A 24,042-nucleotide genomic window follows, 5' to 3' on the forward strand; every position below is an offset into this window, starting at 1 on the left:
TGAAATATGAAGTCAGACCGGCTCGTAATTCTTGCTCGCGTGGCTTTGTCTCGCGATCGGCTCGCGCGAAATGAGAGCTGGCCTCCTCTCTGTCGCGCTATAAATTCGTACACGTCAGTCCAGACGCAGGTGAATAAAGCAAAGTGGATATTTCTTCACCCCTTCGAGGAATCCCTTTCGTCCGGAACCAATTTAACCCCTTCACGGTACAATACGACGTTGCATTATAAATTTTCATTTACCCCCGTGATACGGTTGAACAGAATTAAGCGTTGTCTTTCCGTGCGCGTTACTAGAAATTTCTTGACCTAGGCGCGTTTCAACCCCCACGATTTTTCATCTTCCCTTCTCGTTTCGTCGTTCGCGATTGTTATTCGCGCTTACACGCGACTGACGTCGATAGAACAGTGAAAGCCACTCTCATCGCAGGCCGATCGAAGATACAACGGCGTCCATTGCGGGCCCCACTCTCTCGGACATGGCTTCCAAATTGCGTTATTCGGGTCAGACGTGGACTTGAACGTCCGAGAAAACTTTATTTTCCTTCTCCCGCTGGTAACAAGTTTTCTTGCATTCTTTTTTCTCTACTCTCCTCTTTCTTCTTATTACTTGTGCTCGATCGATCGACGAGGGACGCGTGCGTTCGCAGAGCTCGCGAGGGGTTGCGTCACATTTATGATTCCATAATTTCGCGCTCGTGCACGATTGCACGGTTAACGAGAGTGGTTCGAGTTTAGCGCGCTGGCACGCCGCTTGAACTTTCGCTCCTTGAAACGCTGACGAAGTTCGCAACGAGGTTTAAAGTTTAGCGCAATTAAGCCACGATTTTCTCGACGCCGGTGCACAAAGTACAGACGCTCTCGATAGCTTCTCTTAAACTTCCCTCGTAACTCCGAGTGCTACTTATCAACGCTTTTAACGATCCCTCTCTTTCTGAATCGCTGTCGTCCGACTGCTTTACGTTTCGCGTTGTCACGGCGTGGAATCTTTGGAAATGACTGCCGTTCGCCGGTCCTCGGACCGGAAATCCAATTTCCCGTTCCAGAGAAACGAGCATCGGCGTTAAAAGCGGACTCGTGCATGTCTCGCGTACAAAAATACGCGCAATGATCTTCGAGGTGGTTATTTTAAGATACCTCGGATACGGTGAAAGTTTATTTTGATCTTCCTCGAATTCATGAAAGCACCTTGGTACCAATACGAGACGCGATGACCAGCAATAATTCCAATTGCCCTTTCGTATTCATAATTTGAGAGAAAGATGCGAACGATGTAAATTAATAGAAATCGCAACGTAGTAAACGCAACTTCGATCGACGATAATGCTGTGTAGAACTCTCGTGTGCGACTCCTCTGTTCGACCTTCTGTAAAGTCATTAACACACAGTGTCATCAAGGCTTAACGAGGCCCAGCAACAAAGCGTGGCGCGAGTTTAAGAACAAAAGGCAGCTCCGATTGATGTTCCCTTTCATGTCTCGCGTGGGCGGGCGCCAGCGAAGGAAAGGTCAAAGAAGTTTCTGAAAAGGCTCGCGAACGCATCGCTGCGCCTTCGATGGCCGGGTCGTCGTCATTTATTCGCTCGATGGCGAAGAAGTGTCGTTCACTGGCGACGCGCCGTTGAGTCTCGTGGGCGGCTGGACACTTCGAGGGCTGTTCCGGAGGGTGGAAGAGGATCCAAGTTCTCTTCTGGCTTAGAAAGTAGAATCAAACCAAGATTCTTTCGCACGCGTTTTGCAAGCTTTCGAATGAAACACCAAACAATATGAAAATATTTATTCGATGGAAAATTATGATTTGTGTTCTACCGCAGCAATCTGCTTCTTCTCTACCATTTCAAAAGAGCAATTGAACTGTCGTGCGATCTATTTTAAAAACGGACCGAACGAAATTCGAAGCTGAACCGAATTGCCATTCGCGGGGGTGAGATCGCCGCGTTCCTTGGCATTTCTGTAATACACGTGGTGTACACACGTAACGCAATCTTAGCGATATGCATTCCCGTCGATCGACGCCTCTCTATAAATGAACGGATGACGCGGCCCACCTACGAGTTTTCGTTCCACCGTAGATCACTGCACCGATTCGGCCTCCGCACGCGAAACAGCAATCACCGCGCGGGCACGCCATTAAACACCTCGGCTGGATCCGCCTGTCGTTCCCACCTTTTCATCTTCTAATCTGACCGCGACCCGTTCAAAACGCCAGTTTCGAAAGTTTCGAAAGTTTTTTTCGTACCTCGCGCGTAATTATTATCATCGACTGTTTCGTTTTACTCGGGGGGATGCCTGGGCTCTTTATGCTCGTGGCACGTGTTTGCCGAGAAACGCTGCACTTTTATTAGCCTGCTCGCGTTCCCCTGGCCTTCGTACGATTATTTCGATTAAAATAGCTTCGCGGTAATCGTTTCTCATAAATGATACAGAAACGTTCCTCTCGCAGGAAATTATGAATTCTGTTATCCCCGTCTACGTTCTCCATACGCGTACCACGAATTCCAAGCATCTCGATGTTAAAACTGTTTCACATTCCAACAACGCCGGCACTCATGACCATCGGAAGCTAACAAATTCCACGCAAAGTAACCGGTTGATTACAATCATGGGAAATCAACCGCGAAAACCGCTCCACCGCGCCCCTGCCACCCCACAGGCCTCCTACCAAACCGAAATAACCGGAAGCGATACAGTATCGGAATGCCAATGGGAAATTCTGAAATATTCCGAATTTTCTCCTCGTATGCGCGTATAGAAAATGATCGCGCGGCGATTCGATAACAGTTACAAGAAAACCGATCGCGGAAATCGTGCAACGCGTTCAAAGACAGCCAGGAACAGAGCGGGATAATCGATAACGATGCTCGAGATGCCAATCGGACGTTCCCCCGGAAATTCTGCGAATCTTCCACGCGTGAAATAGCGAGGCTAGCTAGAGGGAGGGATGGAAGGCATCCACGGTAACCCTTTCAGCGTCGATTCCTGTAAATACGAGTCGGATGATCCTCGAAATCGATCGCGATTAGTCGTGGGTTTCGTAAAATCGCGTGTCCTCGTTGCGCGAGGGGACGCCGCGCGTGTGCAGCGATCAAGGGGTTAGGGGTTGTTCCTCGACTGGTCCCGGCCTTAAGCACCGTAATAATTCGAAGCTGGCACCGCTGATGGATGCTCGAGCTGGCGATCGAATCGTTGATCGTGCGCGATCGTAATCGATCGGTTCGCGCGATGATTATCCGGCCAGTTCCGGTGGCCAGTCCGCGTCGATCGTCTCTTCTTCCTCTGTCTTTTCTTTTACCAAGAGGATCGCGTTTACGAGTAAATTCACGTGTAAACTCTTCTGTCGTACAAGTATAAATATTCAAAGGTCTGTTAACGAGCTCGATATCGATGTTTTCGATTCTTAATCCTTTCGAATCGTGGACAAGAGTTATTCCAACTACGAGACGAGTCTCGCAACGGAAGTGGAACCGGATTAATTCGTCGCCATCTGTCTGCGTTCACAGCTCGGGAGGCTTGTCGTTCAAGTGCACAAACGTAATTCCGTAGAGACGCGTGTACAGGCACCGAACAAAACGTGGTAATGCAACTAATAAGAGTGCAATTTACGTAGCCCGAGCCGTTGTCTGGCGAAGTCGCACGTTCTGTTCACGTGCCTCGAGGCGTACATTACGATACCTGTAACGTGCACTGGTTCGACCGCTGCGTTAATAAGATCCATTGCATCCGTGTCCAGTTCCAGGCGTCGTTTATCGATTTTTAACAGTCGCCACCGGCCGCTCGACGACACGGTGCGTTCAATTATGGAATTGTATAAATGTTATGTCGAATGAAACCAGTCTCTCTCTCTCTCTCTCTCAGAATCGATTAACAAATCGTTTTGATATTACGTTGAGTAAATGTTTGACGCGAGTATTAATTACGTTTCGAGGCTGTGCAATGTGTACAATTTTTGTTCACTCGGTAGAAATATGGGGTATAAAAGGTGCGATCACGATTTATCGTGTCGACGAGTAGAATAGGAAGCAATAATTGTTATCGATAGATTACCAGTGATGATGCGGTAGTACAATGGTAGAATATAATGGCACAATAACCAATAAATAAAGATAAGAGTTATTAGGCGCAGCTGTAGGTTTGTAACTTTACAAGACAGATAACAGCTAATAAATGTTACGCGTACTTTTTTCTGTACCGTTCATTTGAAAGTGAAATCTCTTATCCATGTTATCGTATCGAGAATTCTTTTTGCGACCGCATTTTATGCAAGTAGCGTGTTTTCGTATTAAATCAATTCAAATGACTTGCTCTGCGCTACATAAAAAGTAGAATTTTCCCAGGATTAAAAGTCGACTTCTGTTTACTTATTTGCTCAGAGGGAGGGGCGAAGGGGAGCTTCGGTATGCTACCGATCAGAAAATCTCGATTTTCGATTTTTACACGGCGCTATCTGGCTAAAAATTAACGAGTCAATCTGTGAGATTACAATGCGACTTCAACGAACAATCTGAAGCGTTACTCGAGAAGTAAAGAGAGAAACGCGTCCTCCCCCTTTTCCGAGAGAGATTACAGTTATCCAGACGGCGGTTCTCGGGTTTTCCTTTCAGAGCGTGGAACCACCGCCCGCGATTATCGCGTTTTTATCGAGATTCCGATAGCGCAGACCACTCGAGGCGGCTCTTTGTCAGCTGCATCGAATGCAACCGTCGCAAAGGGATTTATGCAAAGGAAAACGGATCCACTCGTTTGTACGCGTCGCGGGAAACGCCGCGGTTTTTCCATACGAGATTCAATATTTGTCGACAGCGGTACACGCGACGCACGCGCATAACGAACTCCCGGTGCATTTCATTAAATCGACAGGCGTGATTGAACTTTGCTGCTTAATTTGCATCCGGTTTCCTTTCACATGATTGATTCTCGTATACAAACGCGACTCAATATTCGACTAATGCCGATGATATCGATATAGCGGAGATTTTATTGCTCCTTCGTGAAACTTTATTACGAATATGTATTTATTCCCTGTCACGCCTGTTTGGATTATTTACAACCGCCGCGCGAGCATAAATTTTCACGCTCCTCGTCGCGCCATAAACGATTTATGGTAACGATAACGGGATATAGAGCTGTTTGAGAATCCTGGAATTTGATTGCCCCGAAGCTTATCGCTGGATAAGTTTCCCGTCATTTTTTTATGTACAAAGTTGCCGTTGGTCGAGGCTCGCGCGCGAAGTTTTACGTTCGCCACGACGTCGCGATACGCTCGTTTCGTGTACTCTAGCACCGCTCGCACGTCTGGCTCCCGACCTAGACCTCGATACATGTAATACGGGTCATTTCGATTCCAAATTCCAAGGAGTCGTGCTACGACTTTAGCCGGAGCTGTTTAGGAGCACGATTTCGGGCATTTGCATAGGACCGCGCCGTTTCGAGGTGAAATTCGGTTCGACCCTCCCCGCGAAACATTTCGACGCTGCCCGCCACTCGATCGGTAATTAGTCCTCCGACACGCGAATCACGTATACCAATATTCATTGCGATATTAATTTGTGATTAATTTCGGATCGAAGAGTGTCGAAGATGAAAAAAGCGACCTCGAGATTGGAAATCGAAAAGAGTAGGATAAGGCGAAAGTGTACTACACGGCCTCTCTCGTGTTTCGTGCGAAATATAACGATACGAGGAACGGTGGTCGTCGTAAAAAAAAAAGGAGAATAATCCGCGACGCGTAAAGAGACGATGACGGACGCGTCCTTCGCGCAGTGAAATTTAACCGAACGGCTTTGCTCCCTTCACGAAACTTTCATATCGCATTCTCGCGCGGTTCAACCTTTCGTTTAACAGAGGAGAAGAGAAGGAGGGGATCCCACCGTGTCCTCGATACGTGAACGTCCGTGAGAGAAGTTCCCTTCCTCCTCGAAGATTGCGATCGCTTGTCTCTTGTCACCGTTTACCCCTGTACCCCTTTTTCTTTCATCCGTCGAACGAGAGTTTCGCGCGACCGTCTCATCCCTACACATACCCTACACATTTTTCCATATGGTTTTCGAAATTCTATTGTCCGTCGCGTGTCGAACCGCGCACACTCGAAAATGTAACTCTGTCGCAACTCCGTAATACTTGATAAACGCTCGTTCGTCGTTTCGTCACCCGTCATCGCGCCAGGACCGGTTCCCGTTGGCGGTAGCGGCGAAAGACACCGGCGAAAAGCAAAAACCGAGGCAAAAAGAGGAGAAGAAAAATAAGTACCCCGTGGAAACCAAAGCCGGCGTGGTTGCATTGACGAAAGCAGGTAATACCGCTCAGACACGCTTGCATCGTCATAACGATAAACGGTTTCGCAAGTGCGCACCGCTCTCGTCCGCTCGAATCGAATCCTCGCGCCCGTTTTCGTAACGCTATGAAATTATTCGTAAAAATCGAACAAAAGGAAGAGCGAAGCATCGAAGACCCTCTTGGAACGATCGTTCCTTCGCTGGTCTTTCGAATTCCCGCGTAGATCGCGAGCAGTTGGGGGGGCCGTGCAATCGATTTAATTGCCAGGCTGCCGACGCGTCGTCCGAAATATAATCGGTCCACTGACCGATTCCGAAATGTCAAGAGGCGTTTCACGGAGCGAGGGAAAAAGAAAGGATTTGGTAGGAATCGAGGAAGAGAAAGGAATAACCAGGGGGTAGAAGGGGCTCTCGGGGTAGCCGTAGTGGGAGAGAGCGGGCATTGCGAAATAGCCGGTCGTGCTCGACTGGCTTTCGATGAAATTCAATCGGAGAAAAAGCTGCGCCGATTTTTCTCTGTGCGTTACCAGCGCGGACGTTAATTCTCGAAAGCATGGCAACGCGGTTTCTTGCTAGTCGTTCGTGTCCGTGAACGCGTCGCTTGAAAACAGGCCGGCCGTAAAAATCGGATAACCGCATCTCGGTGAATCAAATCGACTCCCATAGATTCACGCGTACACGATGATACATCGCGATAGTTCCTTGTCAACTTGTCTCTTATATTTCGTATCGTAACGAACAACAGCGCGAATTTATATCGTTTTTCCTTAAAATTCCACTAAATCTTGTTTCGAGTATCACATTTTTCCATCGTGTTCGCCGAGGTGGAACCGATTTTCGAGCAGCCGCGGCGTCGTTAATCCGAATATCCAGATAAATGTGTCCCCTGTCTACCGCCGCCATCGCGGGCAAATAATTCTTCCGGCGGTGAACAGCCAAGACGTTGGCTAGAGACTTCTCGTATTCGATACGGCTCGCCTCCGTCCCGGAGGAGACTTCTATTACCGCGGGTATCGAAAAGTTTCCGCGGTCGGGCTCGCACGGGTTTCGCCGTCCCAGGCCATTTGCCATTTCCACATCCGACGCACACCGGATACGGTAATACCCGTCGCATCCTCTGCTGCTCGAAATGAGATTTCGCTCGAGATCTACGCGGCGTACGTATCCGCTCGAACAGTTAACCTCTATAACTGGATACGACGCTGCGGGTCCGATGCCTCTGCGTCAATTAAAACCACCGCCATATTTCACTGCCGACTCGGCAAGATATTCGCTTTTCAATTCGAAATTCTTAGAAATATCTCGCGTACCTCGATCGCGATATCCTTCGCTGGAATCGTTCGAACCGATCGGCCTCGAATCGTCGAGGAAGCGACAGAGGAACGTTGCCGAGGGGACGTTATCGAGATACAGAAGATCGTTACGTAAAGTTAATGTTATTTGCGCAACGAATTACGCCCACGTTGCTTGTCAACAATTGACGTTTCATTTCGGGGTACTGCGCGTCGTGCCATTTTATTCGGAAGGCCAAGGATCGCCTCGAGGCGACGCCGTGCGCCGCTCGATTGACCCTGCGCGGGTAATTGTTAATTGATGAACACGCACGGTGGCCTCGTGACACATGGGAAATCTTTGGCCGAGACACCGGTTACTAACAGATGCATGGAATTTTTCATGAGAGAACGAAGTCTTAATTCTGAGGTGAACGCTCGGCGAACGAACGCGCTAGGCCGCGATTAAGTCGCGTTTCTAGAAAAAAACAAACCGGTGGTACCGCTCGATGGAATCATCTCTGAAAACAATTTGGGACCAATAGGAGGATATCCACCAGCGGAATATAAAAAGCTCGCTTCTATTCGCGTCGTTATGTAATTATAATCCACCATACATCAATAAAACACAGTACTGGTTGCAACTTATCACGGGAATAAATATTTGCTGGCGTTCTATCCATTAAAGCTTTCGTTACGCAACCACTTCTAATTAGATTTACGATCTCGATGATCGCGTACCTGCGAAAGTAAACACTCTAATCCTAGGAGCGCAATTATCGTCTCTCGACGCTTGTAAGGGATATCATTTACGGGAACAAGATGTTCGCGGTTAAGACTATACTTTCAATGACCGTCCGGCCCAGTGGCAGTTTCATGAAGAGACTAAGGTCGAGGTTATCGGAATTGTCCCCAATTCTCCTCGCTTCGCGGCGCCTACCGTCGATGTCGTGTCAATAAAAGAGGAGCAAATTTAATTATCGTGCACGAGATTGTTGGCTCGTGTCTTCATGTTTGCGACGCATCTCTTTGTGGACGTACCACTTCGATTCGAAGGTATTAGAACGCGTTAGAAATAACACAACTCGCGTGAATAACAAAGTGCATAGTATTTAACGCTGCGATTTCTAATTTACATTACAACTTCCTCCATATATGTATCACAATTAAACGGGGTACGCGGTTTTACGACGCACCAGGCGCCATTCTTCTCGAACTGACGGATAACGATCTGAAATACCGAACGGCGATTATTCATCGTGGACGTCGCGTGCTTAGTTACGTGCGACGATCGTAATTGATGCCCGGACACGATGGCGATCGAGGCTAGATCGCACGCGTTTAGACGTTGATCCTCGAAACACCACGGCCGCTTCATTTACGTCCCGCGCCGTTCCAATTTCGCGAGCAGCGAATAAACGCGTCTGGGCATCGGCAAGGTGCGCGAACAGACCGTCTTGCACAGGTTTCCTGCCGCTCTTTACGCTACAGAGCCTTCATCTAACACTTCCTCGATCTCATTAGTAAGTAATACCCGCTCTTAGTTCACGATTGCACTTAATTCAATTATACGATCGTACGGTGACGATGAATTAGTCATCGATGCGTTTAATCGTACGCGCCAATTTCTCGCGCGTTCCACTTCCGGAGAACCGTGGCGGCGCTGGCCATTTAAAATGGCGCACGGGCTCCGTAGCCGCTGGATAGTTGCGGACGCGGTAATACATTGGTTCGTATGATCTATCCTATACCTCGACGATGCTCCTGGCAAGGTTGAACGAGCTCGGAATTATCCAGCGCGCCGATAACCGCGAACAGAGCGCGCCTTTGTTGTCCGATGAAATTATGGCCGCGCGTAACCGCGTTAAAAGCCGGCCAAACAGCGCTCGCCGGAGCTGAATCGTCGGCGGGGTGGTGGTTTAAGCTGTAATTTGACACGGTGCCTCTAATCACCGTTGTTCCGTCTATCCGCGGCAACGAGAGAGCCTGTTACAACGGACAATCTCGATCCCAATTTGTGTACCGCATTTCAGACCGAACGTGCCCCCCCGTGTTGATCGCATGAACTCTAGCTTGCACGTGATCGCGTTTCAAATTGTACTCGATTTTTACGCGTTCCGTATCCGTTCGTGGAAAACGCGTTTTCAACGAGAGAACGCCTCTCTCGTCCTCCGCGTTCCTCGTCGAACAGAGAGAAAAGTCGTCGAGCGAAAAAAGAATCGGTACCGCACGACATCGGATCGAAGAGTCGTCGTAACGTGAGTAACGACAACAGGAGCAGCGTATAAAACGCTCCGCTCGTGGAACATTAGATTCTACTTAGGCGAATCCTGCTTAAAGGCTCAGGCAGACAGATAAACAGATAGATAGACGGACAGCCAGGGGATACATATGGCCGTCTCGTACGGCGTTGTATACCCGAGGCGGTTACCAGGTATAGGTAGACGAGACCAGGTACATGGCTCGGGACGTGTCACGTACACGCTGGCTACCACGCCATAAGCTGTTTCGTAATTTAATGCGACCTTATTAGCGGGATGAAGGCACACGGAATAACCGGGCGGCGTTCTGATTCCAGCAACTCTCCTTTCCATCCACGCAATCCAGCCATGGATCGGCAGGCTTTACGTTCAGCCTCTCCGGCAATCAAGACATCGAGGGTCCTCAGGGTGGCTTCGAATGCATCCAGCAGACCGGCCCTAAGTGAGTTACTCGTTGTTATATTCACGTACTTCGGATCCCTCTGCTTCGGGCAACGTGTGTCGATGTTTGTCGACCGCGCAACGGATAGCTCGACGATCGATGCCTTCTTCCATTATTAACTTACAAATTTGGAAACGTTCGATCGGGAGATATCCAGAGTTTGTTCGCGGCTAACCGTTCTCCTTCGCGGAAATGAATCCATCGAGTCGCGATGCGAAGTTATCGCATCGGTAAGGAAATGGACGGTACGTTCGAAAGGCTCGAGCTATCCGTTTGATAATTGCGAACACGCGAGTAGGGGTATACATTTGCTGGATTATTAGTCGAACCGTATCGGAAACGTGCTGAGAAAAGATCGAACAGCTGTTGTCGACGGCTAGAGTGAAACGATCGTAGCTAACTATAATGATCGGTCGTGTCGAAAGAGTGGGACGCAATAATAGCGAACGGTCCCAGAATAGTTGCATACCTCGAATGAAGGGTTATATCGGAACGGCGGAGGATGTAATTATTACAGCTGTATCGTTAAAGTAAATGGATCTATTGCGTACGCGGGATCACTGGGACCAAAATTATCATTTCTAAAATACATCGAAGCTTTCCCCCCGTAATGATCAGGTAGCCGTCCAGCTGAAATATCTAACCGATTCCGCGATAGCGAGCGTCGTTTAAATTTAGACTAGCTCGAGTGCTCGAAATCGAAGTTAATTTTCCCTGAGGCTACGCTTGTTAACGATAGGATGTAGAGATAACATCTTTTTTATATCGATTCGATCGAGGCATAAAGATTAAAACGGTACGGTTGGAACGTATGATTAATTCTACCTACGCGAACTGCGTTTCCCGATCAAAGTGGAAGATTTCCAAAAGCAAGAGTCGTCGACTGTGAGAAAGATAGCATCGATATCGAGCACTCGAATGCATCCCCCATACCGCGCTCCTGAAGCACGTACGAAATTCTCAACCCTTTCCAAGCTGTGCGACGATAAAGAATAAAACAAAAAGAATAATTATTTTGCAAAATTATTAACTATATTTGTATGAAATCCTAAGCTCGGTAGCATTCGTGTTGGCTCGTAGCGCGCAAGCCATAGTATCCACCAGCTACATACTATATTCCAGTAGCACGGAAAGGGTTAAGAGAGTCGAATCGGGGTGGAAAAAGTAAAGGACGATGGCGATCCGTTCCAAAGACTTATATCCGTCTCTTGACCGTGTCCTGTTTTTCCTGTGCAGGCACCTGGAGAGCCTTGGCGCATTGCCGTGCAAGATGCGGATACAGGCGAACGACGACGTCTACGAGACGACCAGGCATCGGATCTCCGTCGCCGAGGAGAATAACAAGAACAAATGGTACGGTTATTTCCACTACTACTACTGCTACTACTACTAGCACTGGTCTGAGAAACAAAAATTCCGTAGTAGACACGTCGGTTGTAAGTACGGTTCAACCTCATCGATCCTCGGCGGAGGCCGATTTTTCTTCGACGCCCTCGTTAACGGCCCCACCCCTTCTAATACGAGCTCGACCGTTCTATTTCGAGCGGCTTCCGTGTCATATTCGTACGCTTTTCACCTTCGCTGCACAAGACGGGGCTGGTCCCGCTATTTATAGTACCGCCATTTATCGAGGCTTCGCGGTCCACGCGATCCTTCCGGATAATTGAACGCTGCATCTGTTTCTGGGATATCGTCCGCGCCGCGTTTGCGTCCAAACAGGCCAACCGTGGATCTTCTAAGTCCAATCGATCGTTGGAGGAACGTCAGAGATCTAACATCTAACAAGTCACGAAACATTCTACGGGGTTAAAAGCATCCCCAAACGTATAATCTAAACCATCGTCATCGATCATTCGACCACTGAAACAAAAAAAAAAAAATCGTTGCGGTTACAACTCGCTAGACGGTAGGTCGTTGCATCGATAAGTCGACTAATTTGTTTAACGGCGTGACGGTCAGGGCCTAGGAGAGCCTCACAAGTGCGGCTCCGTTCCGGAACCGTTGGTCTCCGCCATCTCTGCGTCGCGGATAGCGATACGTTCATCGCGTGGCACGGTTCACGCGAGCGGATTACGCAACGACGTCGATGATGGAGCGGATTTGCACGTGGAAACGCGCGGGGAGGAGAGGGAGAAAAAAATGCAGCCTCGATAACGTCTCGTGGGGTGCATTGCCACTGGCAGACATCAGCTGCAAGCCGTCGAACGGCGAGCGTGCATCGTCGGGACGTGGCAGCGTCGCGTCGGTTGCGTAATGGTGACGGCGTGTTACGGCGGAACGTGATAATGGGCTTCAGGGGTGGTTTGCGTCAAAAGGGCTATCGATTGATCGATCATCACGCGGCAACCAGATGCCGGTGGATCAGATATTGGATGAGAATTGGCGTCAAACGGAACCCAGATAACTAACGCCCAGGGGTGGTCGAATGATGGCGTATCTCTGGCGGCCGGAACCCCTTGCAGTCTGTGATGTTTCGCGCTGCAAGTGCCACTCGCCGCAAACTTGCGGAGTTTGCTTGGATTCGACATCGCGTTTCGCGATAACGCGTGAAAATTAAATCGCACCGATCTAATTGTTTTCCACGACTTCCCGATTTATCGCATTTTGCGTTTGCAAGACGACTGTAGTTATCGTTGTATATTCGTATTGCGTCGATAAGGAAAGTGCACAATGGAAATCATTAATATTTTACGCGAGAAAGATACATCGTGGCAAAACGTGGGCGTTGAGGAGTTATTATTCTCGTTCTCTTTCGCTCAACAACCATAAACTGTTATACCCGCATGGTCTCGCATATATCACTTTCTACTATGAATATTTAACGCGGAGAACTAGTTCATTCACGTTGCAGGGGCCTATCAATCATTTTCCCAACCTGCTACGTGCTCTTTAAATCATGCAAATTGCACGAAAGTAACGTAAAAATAGTGTATCGTTTAGGCTGACCCCCCACGTTACTTCGATCGTGGTAATTCATTCACGTGGAAAGAAACCACTTTTCCATATTTCCTTTCGATATTCGTGAAACAGTCGGTCACAAGTAGACCAGAATTTGATAAATATTAAAACAATAATTCAACCTCTGCAAATAACTTTGTAACTCTGTACTGTTCATAGAATTTTTTAAAATTGTGATTGTACGCCTCACAGCAAACAGAAAAGATTGAATTGGTTTTGTTTATCACAGCACCAGGGTGATCAAGCCGAATGGACCCGATATAGGACGCACGGTGAAGCTGAAGGCGACCGGAAGAGTTATAGCGTCGCCATCGAATTCGAGGCATCGGGAGTCGGCGAGCATTCCAACTTCCGGCAGTCAGCCGAGACTGTCTTCCTCTTACAAGCCGGTCGCGAGTAATCCACCTGCGGCACGGAATCAACCGGAGAAGAAGGTCTCCGACATCATGCGCAGGCCGTTGAAGTAGGTTCACGTCGACGTTAATACGACATATCGCCGCGTGAGATTCTCTTTGACGCTCGGGAGCTTTTTTTTATCCTCTTCTTTTACGCGCCTCCTTTCCGTTAAACATACCATCTGTACTTTGTGCGGGAAGTAAAGTGCCGTATCTTCGTCGGTTACCATCTCGAGGCAAATTAGTTGGGTCCTTGGGTTTTTGAAATTGCAAAACGACCGAACCGGTGGAATTAACTTGAATAAATTTCATCGAGAGAAGTGCTAACGGTACGCGCGGTACGCGAATCGTTGGGAATTGTACTTTGAAAAAAATCCCACGAGCCTTTCGAAAGAATCGTTGTTACGGCTTCCGTGGTAAAAGTAACGAAACGAAAGCTGTCGAACACAAGCGTTTACTTCGAAGATGAATGACTAGCGTAACGCGATGTATCTGCTGCATCTTGATTCCGCTTCATCGAGTTCCGTTTTATTGATTATTAATCCTAAGATTTATAAGGGAGAAAGTACGATTTTTACAAATAATTGTGTATTTCAATCTGGGAGAATGTAAAATTCTACGAGCCATGAATCGCAGATTTAATGCAGAGTATTTCAGAGATCCTAGATCATTACGAAAGGGAAACGTACGATCGTTTAAAATTCATTCGAAAAGGGAAGCGTAAATGCGATAATATTATTATCGATTAATCACCCATGGATTCCGATAAATGTTTAACTTTGTCCACAGGGAGAGGCTGATCCATCTCCTCGCTTTGAGGCCATACAAAAAGCCTGAGCTGTACGATCGCATAAATAGAGGTAAGGGTACCAAGGTGACAAGATACGATCATCTTATTTATCCCGTATTCTATTTTCAGAGGGCATAAAGGACCGGGAACGCACCGTCATGACGACGATTTTGAAACAGGTCGCTTTTATGAGGGACAACACGTACCATCTGCATAGGTACGTCTGGAACGATGTGCAAGAAGACTGGCCTTATTACACCGAACAGGAAAAGGCGATGCTGAAGAGAAGGAAACCTCAGAATCTTACTCCTCCGGGTTCCAGCGACGGTGGATCCAGCGGTACGGATCGTTCTCATGGCCTCAAACCTCCATTTCGTTGCCACGTGGCAATTTCAATATCCGACCAGAAATACGTTACTTGGAAAGAGATGCGAATGATTTGTTGAAATTGTTACTGGCTTTGTCGAAGGTTTAATAGCGGTAATAGTAGTAGAAGTATTGGCATACGATCAAAATTGGTTCCGCCTGTGTTCAAGTAACACCGTAATCTTTCCTCGTGCGACGTCGAAAATAGCTCACAATAGAGAAGACTTCAGCTCGACTCCACAATATTATCTTTCATACGCGTTTACACCGGAATTAATGTTTCCAGGTAGCGGACAATCGCCAAACTCCACTCACCCAGGATCACCGCCGGCGATCACAGCGCCGCCTCCCTCGTTGCTGAACAACAAGCGACCGGGTTATTACCAGGGTAACGACGGGCTCCCGACGAAGAGACCGCGGATATCACATTATAAGAAACCAGAGCCGAACACCGGCTCGTCGAACACCGGGGATAACGGAAGGACGGCTGTCAGTGGTGGTAATAGTAATAGTGTTAGTGTCGTTTCCGGTGGAGCCGGTGGTAGTAGTGGTAACGGTGGGAGTGGTGGTAACGGCGGTGGTGCGGTTGACGGGTGGGACCAGAGGCAGCATCAGCGCGATCGCCGTGGCGATTATCGGCCCGAAAGAACAGCGAACAGTGATGTGCTACGGGGTGGCAGCTACGGGAACGGAAAACCGTGCCTGACGCCGACCAGTGACAGTGAGGATGCCGGGCACGCTGGCCATCGTGACGGAAACGTCGCGGGCACCGGCGCATCCGGGAACCAAGCCAGCAGCAACGCGGCCACCGGCCATAATTCTCATAATAGTGTAGCCCATAGTAATTCTTTGACCGGCGGTCGTCATCACCATGTCGGTAAGGCGACGACCCTCAGTGCCGACGGGAATGCCGGCTCGTCCGTGGATTACATGGCGCGTTCGATGCCCAGTGCCGCGAGTGACGGTGGTAGTGCTAGTAGTTACAGTGGTAGTTCGAACGGAGTACTGGCCGACAGGAGAGACAGGAGCGACAGGAACGACAGGGGTAGAGCTGGTGACAGGGATCGCGAATCGAGAAAGAGGAACAACGGAACGGCTGGTAACTCGTACAACGACCTGTCCGTTACCGACTATTCCACCAACGAGGACAACACCGTCACCACGACGACCTGCAACCTCGAATTGCCGGAGAGCCCTAAATCGTCGGAGTACCCGGACTACCTCACGTAAGTATTACCTCATAGGGACTCGACTAAACTGAAACGTGGACTTATAATACTTATTATCTGCTTACGCTTGAACTTACTTATAGGTATTACACGACAATAAGCAGCGCGGAACAAAGGAAACGTTACAAGGCGGAATTCAATGCGGATTACGAGGAGTATCGAAGGTTGCACGCTCAAGTTGCGAAGGTATCGAAACGGTTCACGCAACTTCAGGACCGCCTGAAACAAGAAGAGACCTCTGGAAATTGGGACGAATACGAGGTATTGTATCGTTGTAATGCGCGACAGATTCGCACCGTGACTCTTCGAGCGGTGAATTATTTCGGAAAATTGACGATTCAAATACGGTTCTCTTCTGTACGTTACAGGAGATTAGGCGGCAAATTCTACACGAGTATAACGAAACTAAACGGGATCCTGTACATAAAGAGACGAAACGTCGTTTCCACTATCTACACGAGAAGCTTAGCCATATCAAGCGGCTGGTGTTGGAATACGACACGCAAAACTGTACCGGCAGCATGATGACCACGAATAGCAACAACGCCGATGGTAGCAACGAAATCAAGGAGATGGACAGTTTGCACTACTGACACAAACTGAAAAGGCCGCCTCTTATCCCTTACCTTTTCTCGGTTGTCGGTACGCTACTACTGTCTCCGTTGTCGCAGAATTTGCATTTTCTCGGCATGTTCCAAGGCTGATCTATAAACGGTCCACATGGTTCCTGGGTTCTATCGCCGAAACTAAAAGAAGTCGAGTATCTACTCTCTGAGCCGGGGTTAGCGAGAGAATTTATAATAATAATTCACACATCACAGAGAAGAAGAACCTTCAACGCTGTGTTGTTAAGGATGAATCAGCGAGGGTCGAAGATTTCTCTTCCTGTAACTGACATTGCGCGCGCGACTGTGATGATCTCTTCGACTTACGCCGACTTTGGCCGTGATCCACGAGCCATAATCGTCCGTGGATCGTAGCTCGTGGCTCCACTTCGACCAAAACAAGTAACCACATCGATGCAGGGGCTTTTTGTTTTTAACGACAATCGGTACGTTTTCGAAGGGGAAGAAGAGAAGAAAGGAAACGAGGAAGAAAAGGAGTCCATCCGAGGGAAGAGAAAACGACGAGAGAGAAATAGGGCATTCGCGGAGAGAGAGCCAGGTATAAACGCGCGCGAGAGCTGAAAGTACGCGGAGAAGCTTTTTCTTTGAGGAGCTCTGTCTTCCGACGCGAGACAGGCAGGTGAATAATAGGTGAATAGGCGAGGAGAAGGAAGGCAATTGAGAAAGCAGTAATTAACTCTATATATAAATATATATAATTAGTTACTTACCGTGCGCACGTCCAAGTGTGTCGTCCAGTTTAAGAGTACGTTAGATTAAAAAGAAACAAAAAACAAAAAAATGATGAGATACCACAATGCGAATGCGAGAAGAGGGTCCAAAAGGTAGTAGGGGCTTATCATACGTGCCACGTACGGAGGAGACTATATTCCTTTTTTCCGCCGGAAGGAGAAAAGAGAAAGACTCTACTAGCATAGACTGTCCACAGGAGCTGCCGCGAATCGTATCCTAAGATCCGCGTGCTGCCCCCCATTTCCTTTTGTTTTTCTTTCTTCTTATTCTCTTTTTTTCTTCTCTCCGTTTCTTACTTACTTTTAGTTTCGTCCGTTTAATCTCCGTTTACGCAGAAAGAGCCGTTTTTCTTTCCCGCCAAGAGAGAGAGACCATTTACGCTTCGCGAACTCTTAGAACGATTCTTTGTTACTTCTTCGTTCTTTTTTATTTTCTTCACCACATGGCCCGCTCCTTGTGTCGCGCGGACTCGGTCGTCGTATCTTGACCTGTCAATCAAACGAACTGAAAATTACTGAAATGGCACAACCTAGGAATCGATTTTACAACGATTAACTCTTTCAGTGGTGATCAATTTTCTGAGCAATGTGCATCCTTGGTGAATTAATTTCGTTTTTTTTTTAATAGGGTCAGAGAGCTTATGGTTTAACATCGTAAATATATATTCGTGGTGTACGTCAAATTTAATTCGACTCGACACGCATGGATCTAGCCGTACTTGAACGCGATCGCACCGCTGAAAGAGTTAAAACGGAACAGCAAGAAAAAACTAAAATGAAATAATTAACGAAGAAAGAAAAGATGAGGATATGTTTAAGCACTCTTTCTAAAATTACCTGCCATAAGTGATATAACCGAGCGAATCAGTCGATCGCGTGCAGCTATGTATATCTGCGTCTTAGAAAATCTACGATAGCAAAGCAGAACTGAGGTTTGAAAGTGAGAAAAAAAGAAAAAAAACAAAACAAAACAGAAACCAAAACGACCCTTGTCCCTTTCGAATCACGCGATCGCTCATAGGGTGGTGTCCGGTTGTGTATATCGTACGCTAGAATAGACCCGTTTTATACGATTTCGAAACACTTACATAGTCATCGAAAGGGAGAATGCTCAGACGCCAATTATCGATACGATAAAACCATTTCACGCGAGGCAAAAAGGAAAACGCAAAAAGAAACAAAAAAAAAAAGAAAAAAAATGGAAGGGAGGCACAGCGAACGAAAGAAGAAAAGAAACGGTAAAATCGAAATGTTTGAACGAACACGTTTCATATAGTAATTATTGATCGTCGTCGGCGATAAATATAGTATAAAACGTGTACAGTGCGCGACAATTTATTACGCGTACCAAGTGAAATACCTTCTTCGTGTAATTATTATTATTATTATTATTATTATTATTATTATTATTATTATTATTATTATTAATTATTAATTATTATTATTATTATTATTCTAATTATAACGAGTAAATACTATTAATATAATTATCGATGCTATTGCTATTATAATTATTGTTCGGATAGTTAGGTAGATAGGTAAAACGTGAAATTCTTCGTTAGAAGACCTAGGGGTTACGGAACGAAGGAGGAAATGAAACTATGTTTTTCCATTGAATGTGTAACGAAAGTTTATGACGTTAATGTTTCCAATGTGTCCTTTTTATCTGTTTGCTATATAATTAGTATGAGATCGTTTTTATATTTAACAGCGTAAGTGATATTGGTTACATCGATTCTGGCTTACTAACGGGAACGCGTAACGACGGTCGTCCATCGAGAAACGATCGCGCTGGAACAGTGCCGCTTCCTGTTGGATTGCCGCCACCCCCTATTTATGTTTACGCGTATAGCAAGGCAGGATCGACACTTCCAATTGTGCCTAGGATGAATTTTAATGATAATATTATTAAACGCGTCTTTTATTGCTATTGTTCTTTCCAATTATATAATCGAATCTTATTGTTTCGTTTGTTTTCTTTTCTGATTGATTAAATCGACGCGTGGTTGCCTTTTAAATTCGTATACGAGACGAGTGTCTGTCCTGTTCGCGCCGTTTTTTTGTTTCACATTCAATTTAAGCATATGCGGCTAGTTGCGAGTGTTTTGTGATAGGAATCGAAAGAGACGAGAGACGAGATCACGGGGATAGAAAAGGGACTTGGTTCGCGTTGTTTCCGTGTATCGCCTATATATCGTCGTTCGTACGAGAAAAGTATAAGCGCTGCCGAATTCTATAGAAAAATTTCAACGACACGGCGCGGGGTTTTTACACTCTTACAATGCTGTGTAGACGCGTTCGAATTTTTTCCTTCCCGCTGCATTGATCAAATTGTATTTGAAACACGAACTACGTTGCAATTTTTATTCGAACGTCGTTTTAACCAATACCACCTCCTCTATTTTCTGCGTGTACACATTAAGATCGATCGAATATCAAAACGTCCAATTATCACGATTCGTTCGTCGGAGAATTTGTCGATTGCTAGCGAGAGATGATGATTTAAGTTGCGGCGAATGGTAAAAGAAAGTCTATGTTGTATTTTTGCTGAAATTTTATCGTGCATCGTTACCTACGCTTTTAATTCTCCTTTTTTTCTTTTCAAACCCGAATCCCTCTTATTATTTGTGATGAATTTCTTTGCTGGCAATGAATGCTTTCTAAACGTTTCGCGTTCCACGTGTAACGACAGCGACCCCCGTAACAACTTGGCTCGGTCGTTTTACTTTTAAAAAAGACATACTTATGACTTAGCCTATTAGAGTATCTTTTAACATGAAATGTATTCGAATTTGCATGCAACGAATATCGAGATTTGATTGTACTTGTTTATGTTATCATAGTGAACGAATTTAACTTGTTGTTTCTTGTATTGAACAGTTTTGGATAAATGGGAGAAAGTAAGCATCGATTTCGCAGATTCATTGTTCGCTGATCGTAAAACTCTCTGTGCAATGTGTTTGCTCGTTTTATGTACTATATATATATATATATTATGTTGACTCGAAGGAACGGTAATTAAAGCACGTCACCGAAGATCTTGTTCGTAGTTATTTCGACATAAAATATTCAGAAATAGAGGACAGAGAACAACGATAGCTTTTTGAAAACGTTCGAACGGCCTCGTCAGGATAAAGGATAAGGGATGACCCAAGAATGCATGGCACAGTGTTGACAAGTATCATCTACTGGTTGCAACGAATTTAAAGAATGCAAAGCACACATGATTGAACCTCGTTCAGAATAAAGTAATCTAACCTATTTTTATATATAAAGAAAAACTCTATATCTATATGAATAAATAAATGAATAAATAAATAAATATATATACATATATACGATTATAAAAATTTATCGTGTGTGTTCGTTCACGAGGAAAAAGGATTGCGAGAACGTTCTAATATCGAAATATATATATATATATACATATGGGTTGTAACTAAAAGGTACAGGAACCGGTTAATATATTTCCGTCGTTACTCAAACTTTCGGACTAGGTTCCGTTTCTTTTGTAGATATACGTACGTAATTGATAGGCAATCTTATTTTTGCTCACTCTTCCCCCCTTACCACCCCCCTTGCATTTACAGAGAAAACGAAAAAAAATGTAATAAAAATTGTGAAATATTTATTCATGCGTTTCCTTTCACTCTCTCATTTCATTACCGTTCGACCACATTTTTATGCCGTAACCGGCGATACACGCGGAGATGCAAATAATGAGATTATGAGATTCAACAGGTATTCGTATATAAGCGCGAAGGAAAAAGTGAAATCACGGGTATAAAATGGAAATGAGCTGAACAGGCGTTTCTTTCAACACTGTCATACTGTGCCATACATACATCCCAACCTTGGTGCACGATGGTTCAGTAAAATGACGTTCGGTACCTGTAATTTTTCGTGTGGAAAGAGGTCTGAGCTGTTACACGATCATTGGAATTTTGTTGTTTTCAGTTCTTGAAACTAACGACACTGAGAACGAACGCGTGTACGAGTAGCACGAGCAAAGAGTGTAAAATATCCCTCGATCGTTAGGACACGTAGAACGACGATGATACACGCGAGCAATGCGTTTCTCGATCACCGAATCGATCGAAGCGCAGATGCTGGCAGTGCCAAAGAGACTGAACTTAAAAAGACACTCAGAGCATGTAGGAGATACGTAGAATTCAAGTGCAACTTAAGTAAACGATGCAATAAACGCGCTTCTAATTTGCGCCCGCATTTCTAACGCGAGATTCGATGTTGTTACTCAATGGAATCGAATCTCCGCTCATTGGGAGATGCGTGAAACAGAGAAGTTCACGAAGAACCACGTTTACAGGCTTGTCCTACGAGCAATTGAACGACCGAGAATCGCAACGGTCTACTTAACAGGTTATTATTTCACTCTGTTTCAAGATAATCGAACAAAATAGAAAGATATGAGATTAAGTTGAATTTTGTTTAGCAACCGCAGTTTAGTTAACCGCATACCGCTACGATTCTCAGTCCTTCGATTCTTCGAGGCTCGCGTGAATAGTCCAGCTGGACGGGAAACTGTCGGAATAAATGGTGTTTGTACAGAAAGTATCGTCTTCGCGAATGTAAGTGCTCTTAACAATGCATTTGATAATTCGTAACGATTAGCTCCGATCGCCAGTGACTCCGTTACCGTTTTCGCTGCGAGAGCTTCTTTGAACGAAGCGAACCGTTCGAAAGATCTCGTTTTTTAAAACCCCTCCTGCGTTCTCTCTTCTTACGTTCTGTCGTGTCGAATTCGGTTCATCAGGACATCCGATATCGAATTCGATCGAGACATTTTTCACGCGCGATTTATAAGTATTGGTATCGAGTATCTTACGAATGAACGATCACGCGATGAATCCGCGTTTTCGAAATCGATCGAATTCCAGGACGCTTAGATCGGTCCCGTGCTTTCGCTTCGTTGTCTTCGTTTTATATTTTTCCGTTCGAATAACTCCAACGTTCTGTCCAAATAATTTCATTCTCCTTCCGTCACCCTCCCTTTAATTTTACCGACTCTTCAGCCGACGTCCGTGTGACATATTGTACTTCATTCGTCCTCGAGCGAGTGCCAGCACCTTCTTTTCCTCCCATTCATTTACGTTACCAACTCTCTACTCGGCGTTATCGAACGATCGTTTTCGCCACCGTGCCCGCTTTCGTTCCTATTCCTATGAATTTCACGCGCGCAGAGTGCTACGTATATTTTCTCGTTCCCCTTTTTCAGTTGATTTCTCTTGGTATAATCTCTCGGAACGACACGATAATCGGGGCTTATGTCGCGTTCGGATCGTTGAACCGATGAAGTATCGTGAAAAGTGATTCACGCTTATCGCTAATCCACTGGAATAACAGAGGCTGTTCTCGAAATCTGTGCTACAGCGTGCGACAAAGGAGGTGGTGCCCCGATTAAAATGAAATCGACTGTTTTGCACGAGGTACCACCTGCTTCTCGATCGTGTCACGATTGCGAGAACTACCCTGTACAGCACGCGGCGTCGTTGAGTGATATTTAACGTGAAACCAGAGGAAGCGAACAAGAAACAAAGTTTCTCTCGAATCAAAATTGTTAATCGCCGCGCAAATTCTATCGATTCCACGATATGACTGCTCCAAACTTTTTGTCTCTCTCTCTCTCTCTCTCTCTCTCTCTCTCTCTCTCTCTCTCTCTCTTATTCTTGGTTTGTTCAAAACTTAAGGGTTGAAACATGAAAAAAACGAAGCAGAAAATCCAAGTGCCAATTCTAGCGAAGCGAGAGTAAATGACTATACATATATACATATAATATAAAAAATATATATATATACAATATATTTAGCGTAATTTTACGTGGATTATTTCTTACGCGAACGATATCGATACGTGCGGACGCTGACAAGGGAGGAAAAATTGTAAAGACTATCTTCGCGTCGATGCTTAAAAACAAAAAAATTGAAGAAACTCGTTAGACGTGCATAGTAACGAGTCTTAAAAGAAGCGTCGAATGCGAAGAATGTAGTAACCCTCCCCGCCCAACACTCCTCCCTATTTCCTCCTTGTTTGCGGAGTAAACGCATCATTAAACGGAACGGCGTAAACTTAGAGAAATTAAAAAAAAAACAAAAAAGATAACTATCGTGTCTTACAGCGAGGAAGTTGTGTGTAAGAAGAAAGAAAAAAAAAGTGAGACGATGTGCCGCGTGTAGGTATTGTAAAATTATGTCCTTATATGTGTATAAGTAAGCATTATTGGTGTATTGTCGATCATTCTGTACTCCTCACGGACTCTCTTTCTCTTTCTGAATGTCAAATCGTTAATGCCGCAATCGTCCAACGATCGCTGTGATCGATCGGTGTGTCGACTGTTCGAGTATCCTTCGAACGCTCGCGGTCTTCATGAACGAGGTTTCTTCTACTTCGATCATTCTTCTCGCGAAGGGCTTCAAACTTGTCGGTGTTCCTGTTACCAGGAAATCCTCGCTACAGTGTTCCCGAGCGAAATTGAGAAACTTCACGCGCGGCCTGCGCACGTTCGTCCAGGAATTTTCAATTCGTTAAACTTCGCGTTTCTTCATTCGCTTCTAGTTACTAGGCGTTAGAAACGGAAAAAAAACGAGTGTAACGAGAACGCTCTTATTAGCATTCGAAAAATGCAACACGAGCAACGCTCTTCGTTCATCGTATACGTTAAGGTGTTCCTCTCCAATGTCTCCGA

General features: G+C 45.9%; 2 protein-coding genes across 2 annotated transcripts in view; one reads left to right on the forward strand and one right to left on the reverse strand.

Moving 5' to 3' along the window:
- The window catches only part of Su(tpl) (Suppressor of Triplolethal), a 104,075-nt gene extending 86,120 nt beyond the window's left edge, over nt 1–17,955 (forward strand). Inside the window, exons 3-10 of the mRNA XM_076892985.1 lie at nt 10,119–10,243; nt 11,480–11,596; nt 13,431–13,664; nt 14,386–14,456; nt 14,516–14,725; nt 15,039–15,978; nt 16,065–16,242; nt 16,350–17,955. Of these exons, the coding sequence (XP_076749100.1) occupies nt 10,119–10,243; nt 11,480–11,596; nt 13,431–13,664; nt 14,386–14,456; nt 14,516–14,725; nt 15,039–15,978; nt 16,065–16,242; nt 16,350–16,574 (2,100 nt within the window). The 3' untranslated portion in view covers nt 16,575–17,955. The remainder of the gene's footprint in view (nt 1–10,118; nt 10,244–11,479; nt 11,597–13,430; nt 13,665–14,385; nt 14,457–14,515; nt 14,726–15,038; nt 15,979–16,064; nt 16,243–16,349) is intronic.
- Nucleotides 1–24,042, reverse strand: part of Gro (TLE family member transcriptional corepressor groucho) — a 175,049-nt gene that overhangs the window by 46,117 nt on the left and 104,890 nt on the right. The window lies entirely within an intron of this gene.

Source organism: Xylocopa sonorina, chromosome 3 (genome assembly GCF_050948175.1).
Source record: "Xylocopa sonorina isolate GNS202 chromosome 3, iyXylSono1_principal, whole genome shotgun sequence".
In the NCBI taxonomy this organism is placed as follows: Eukaryota; Metazoa; Arthropoda; class Insecta; order Hymenoptera; family Apidae; genus Xylocopa; species Xylocopa sonorina.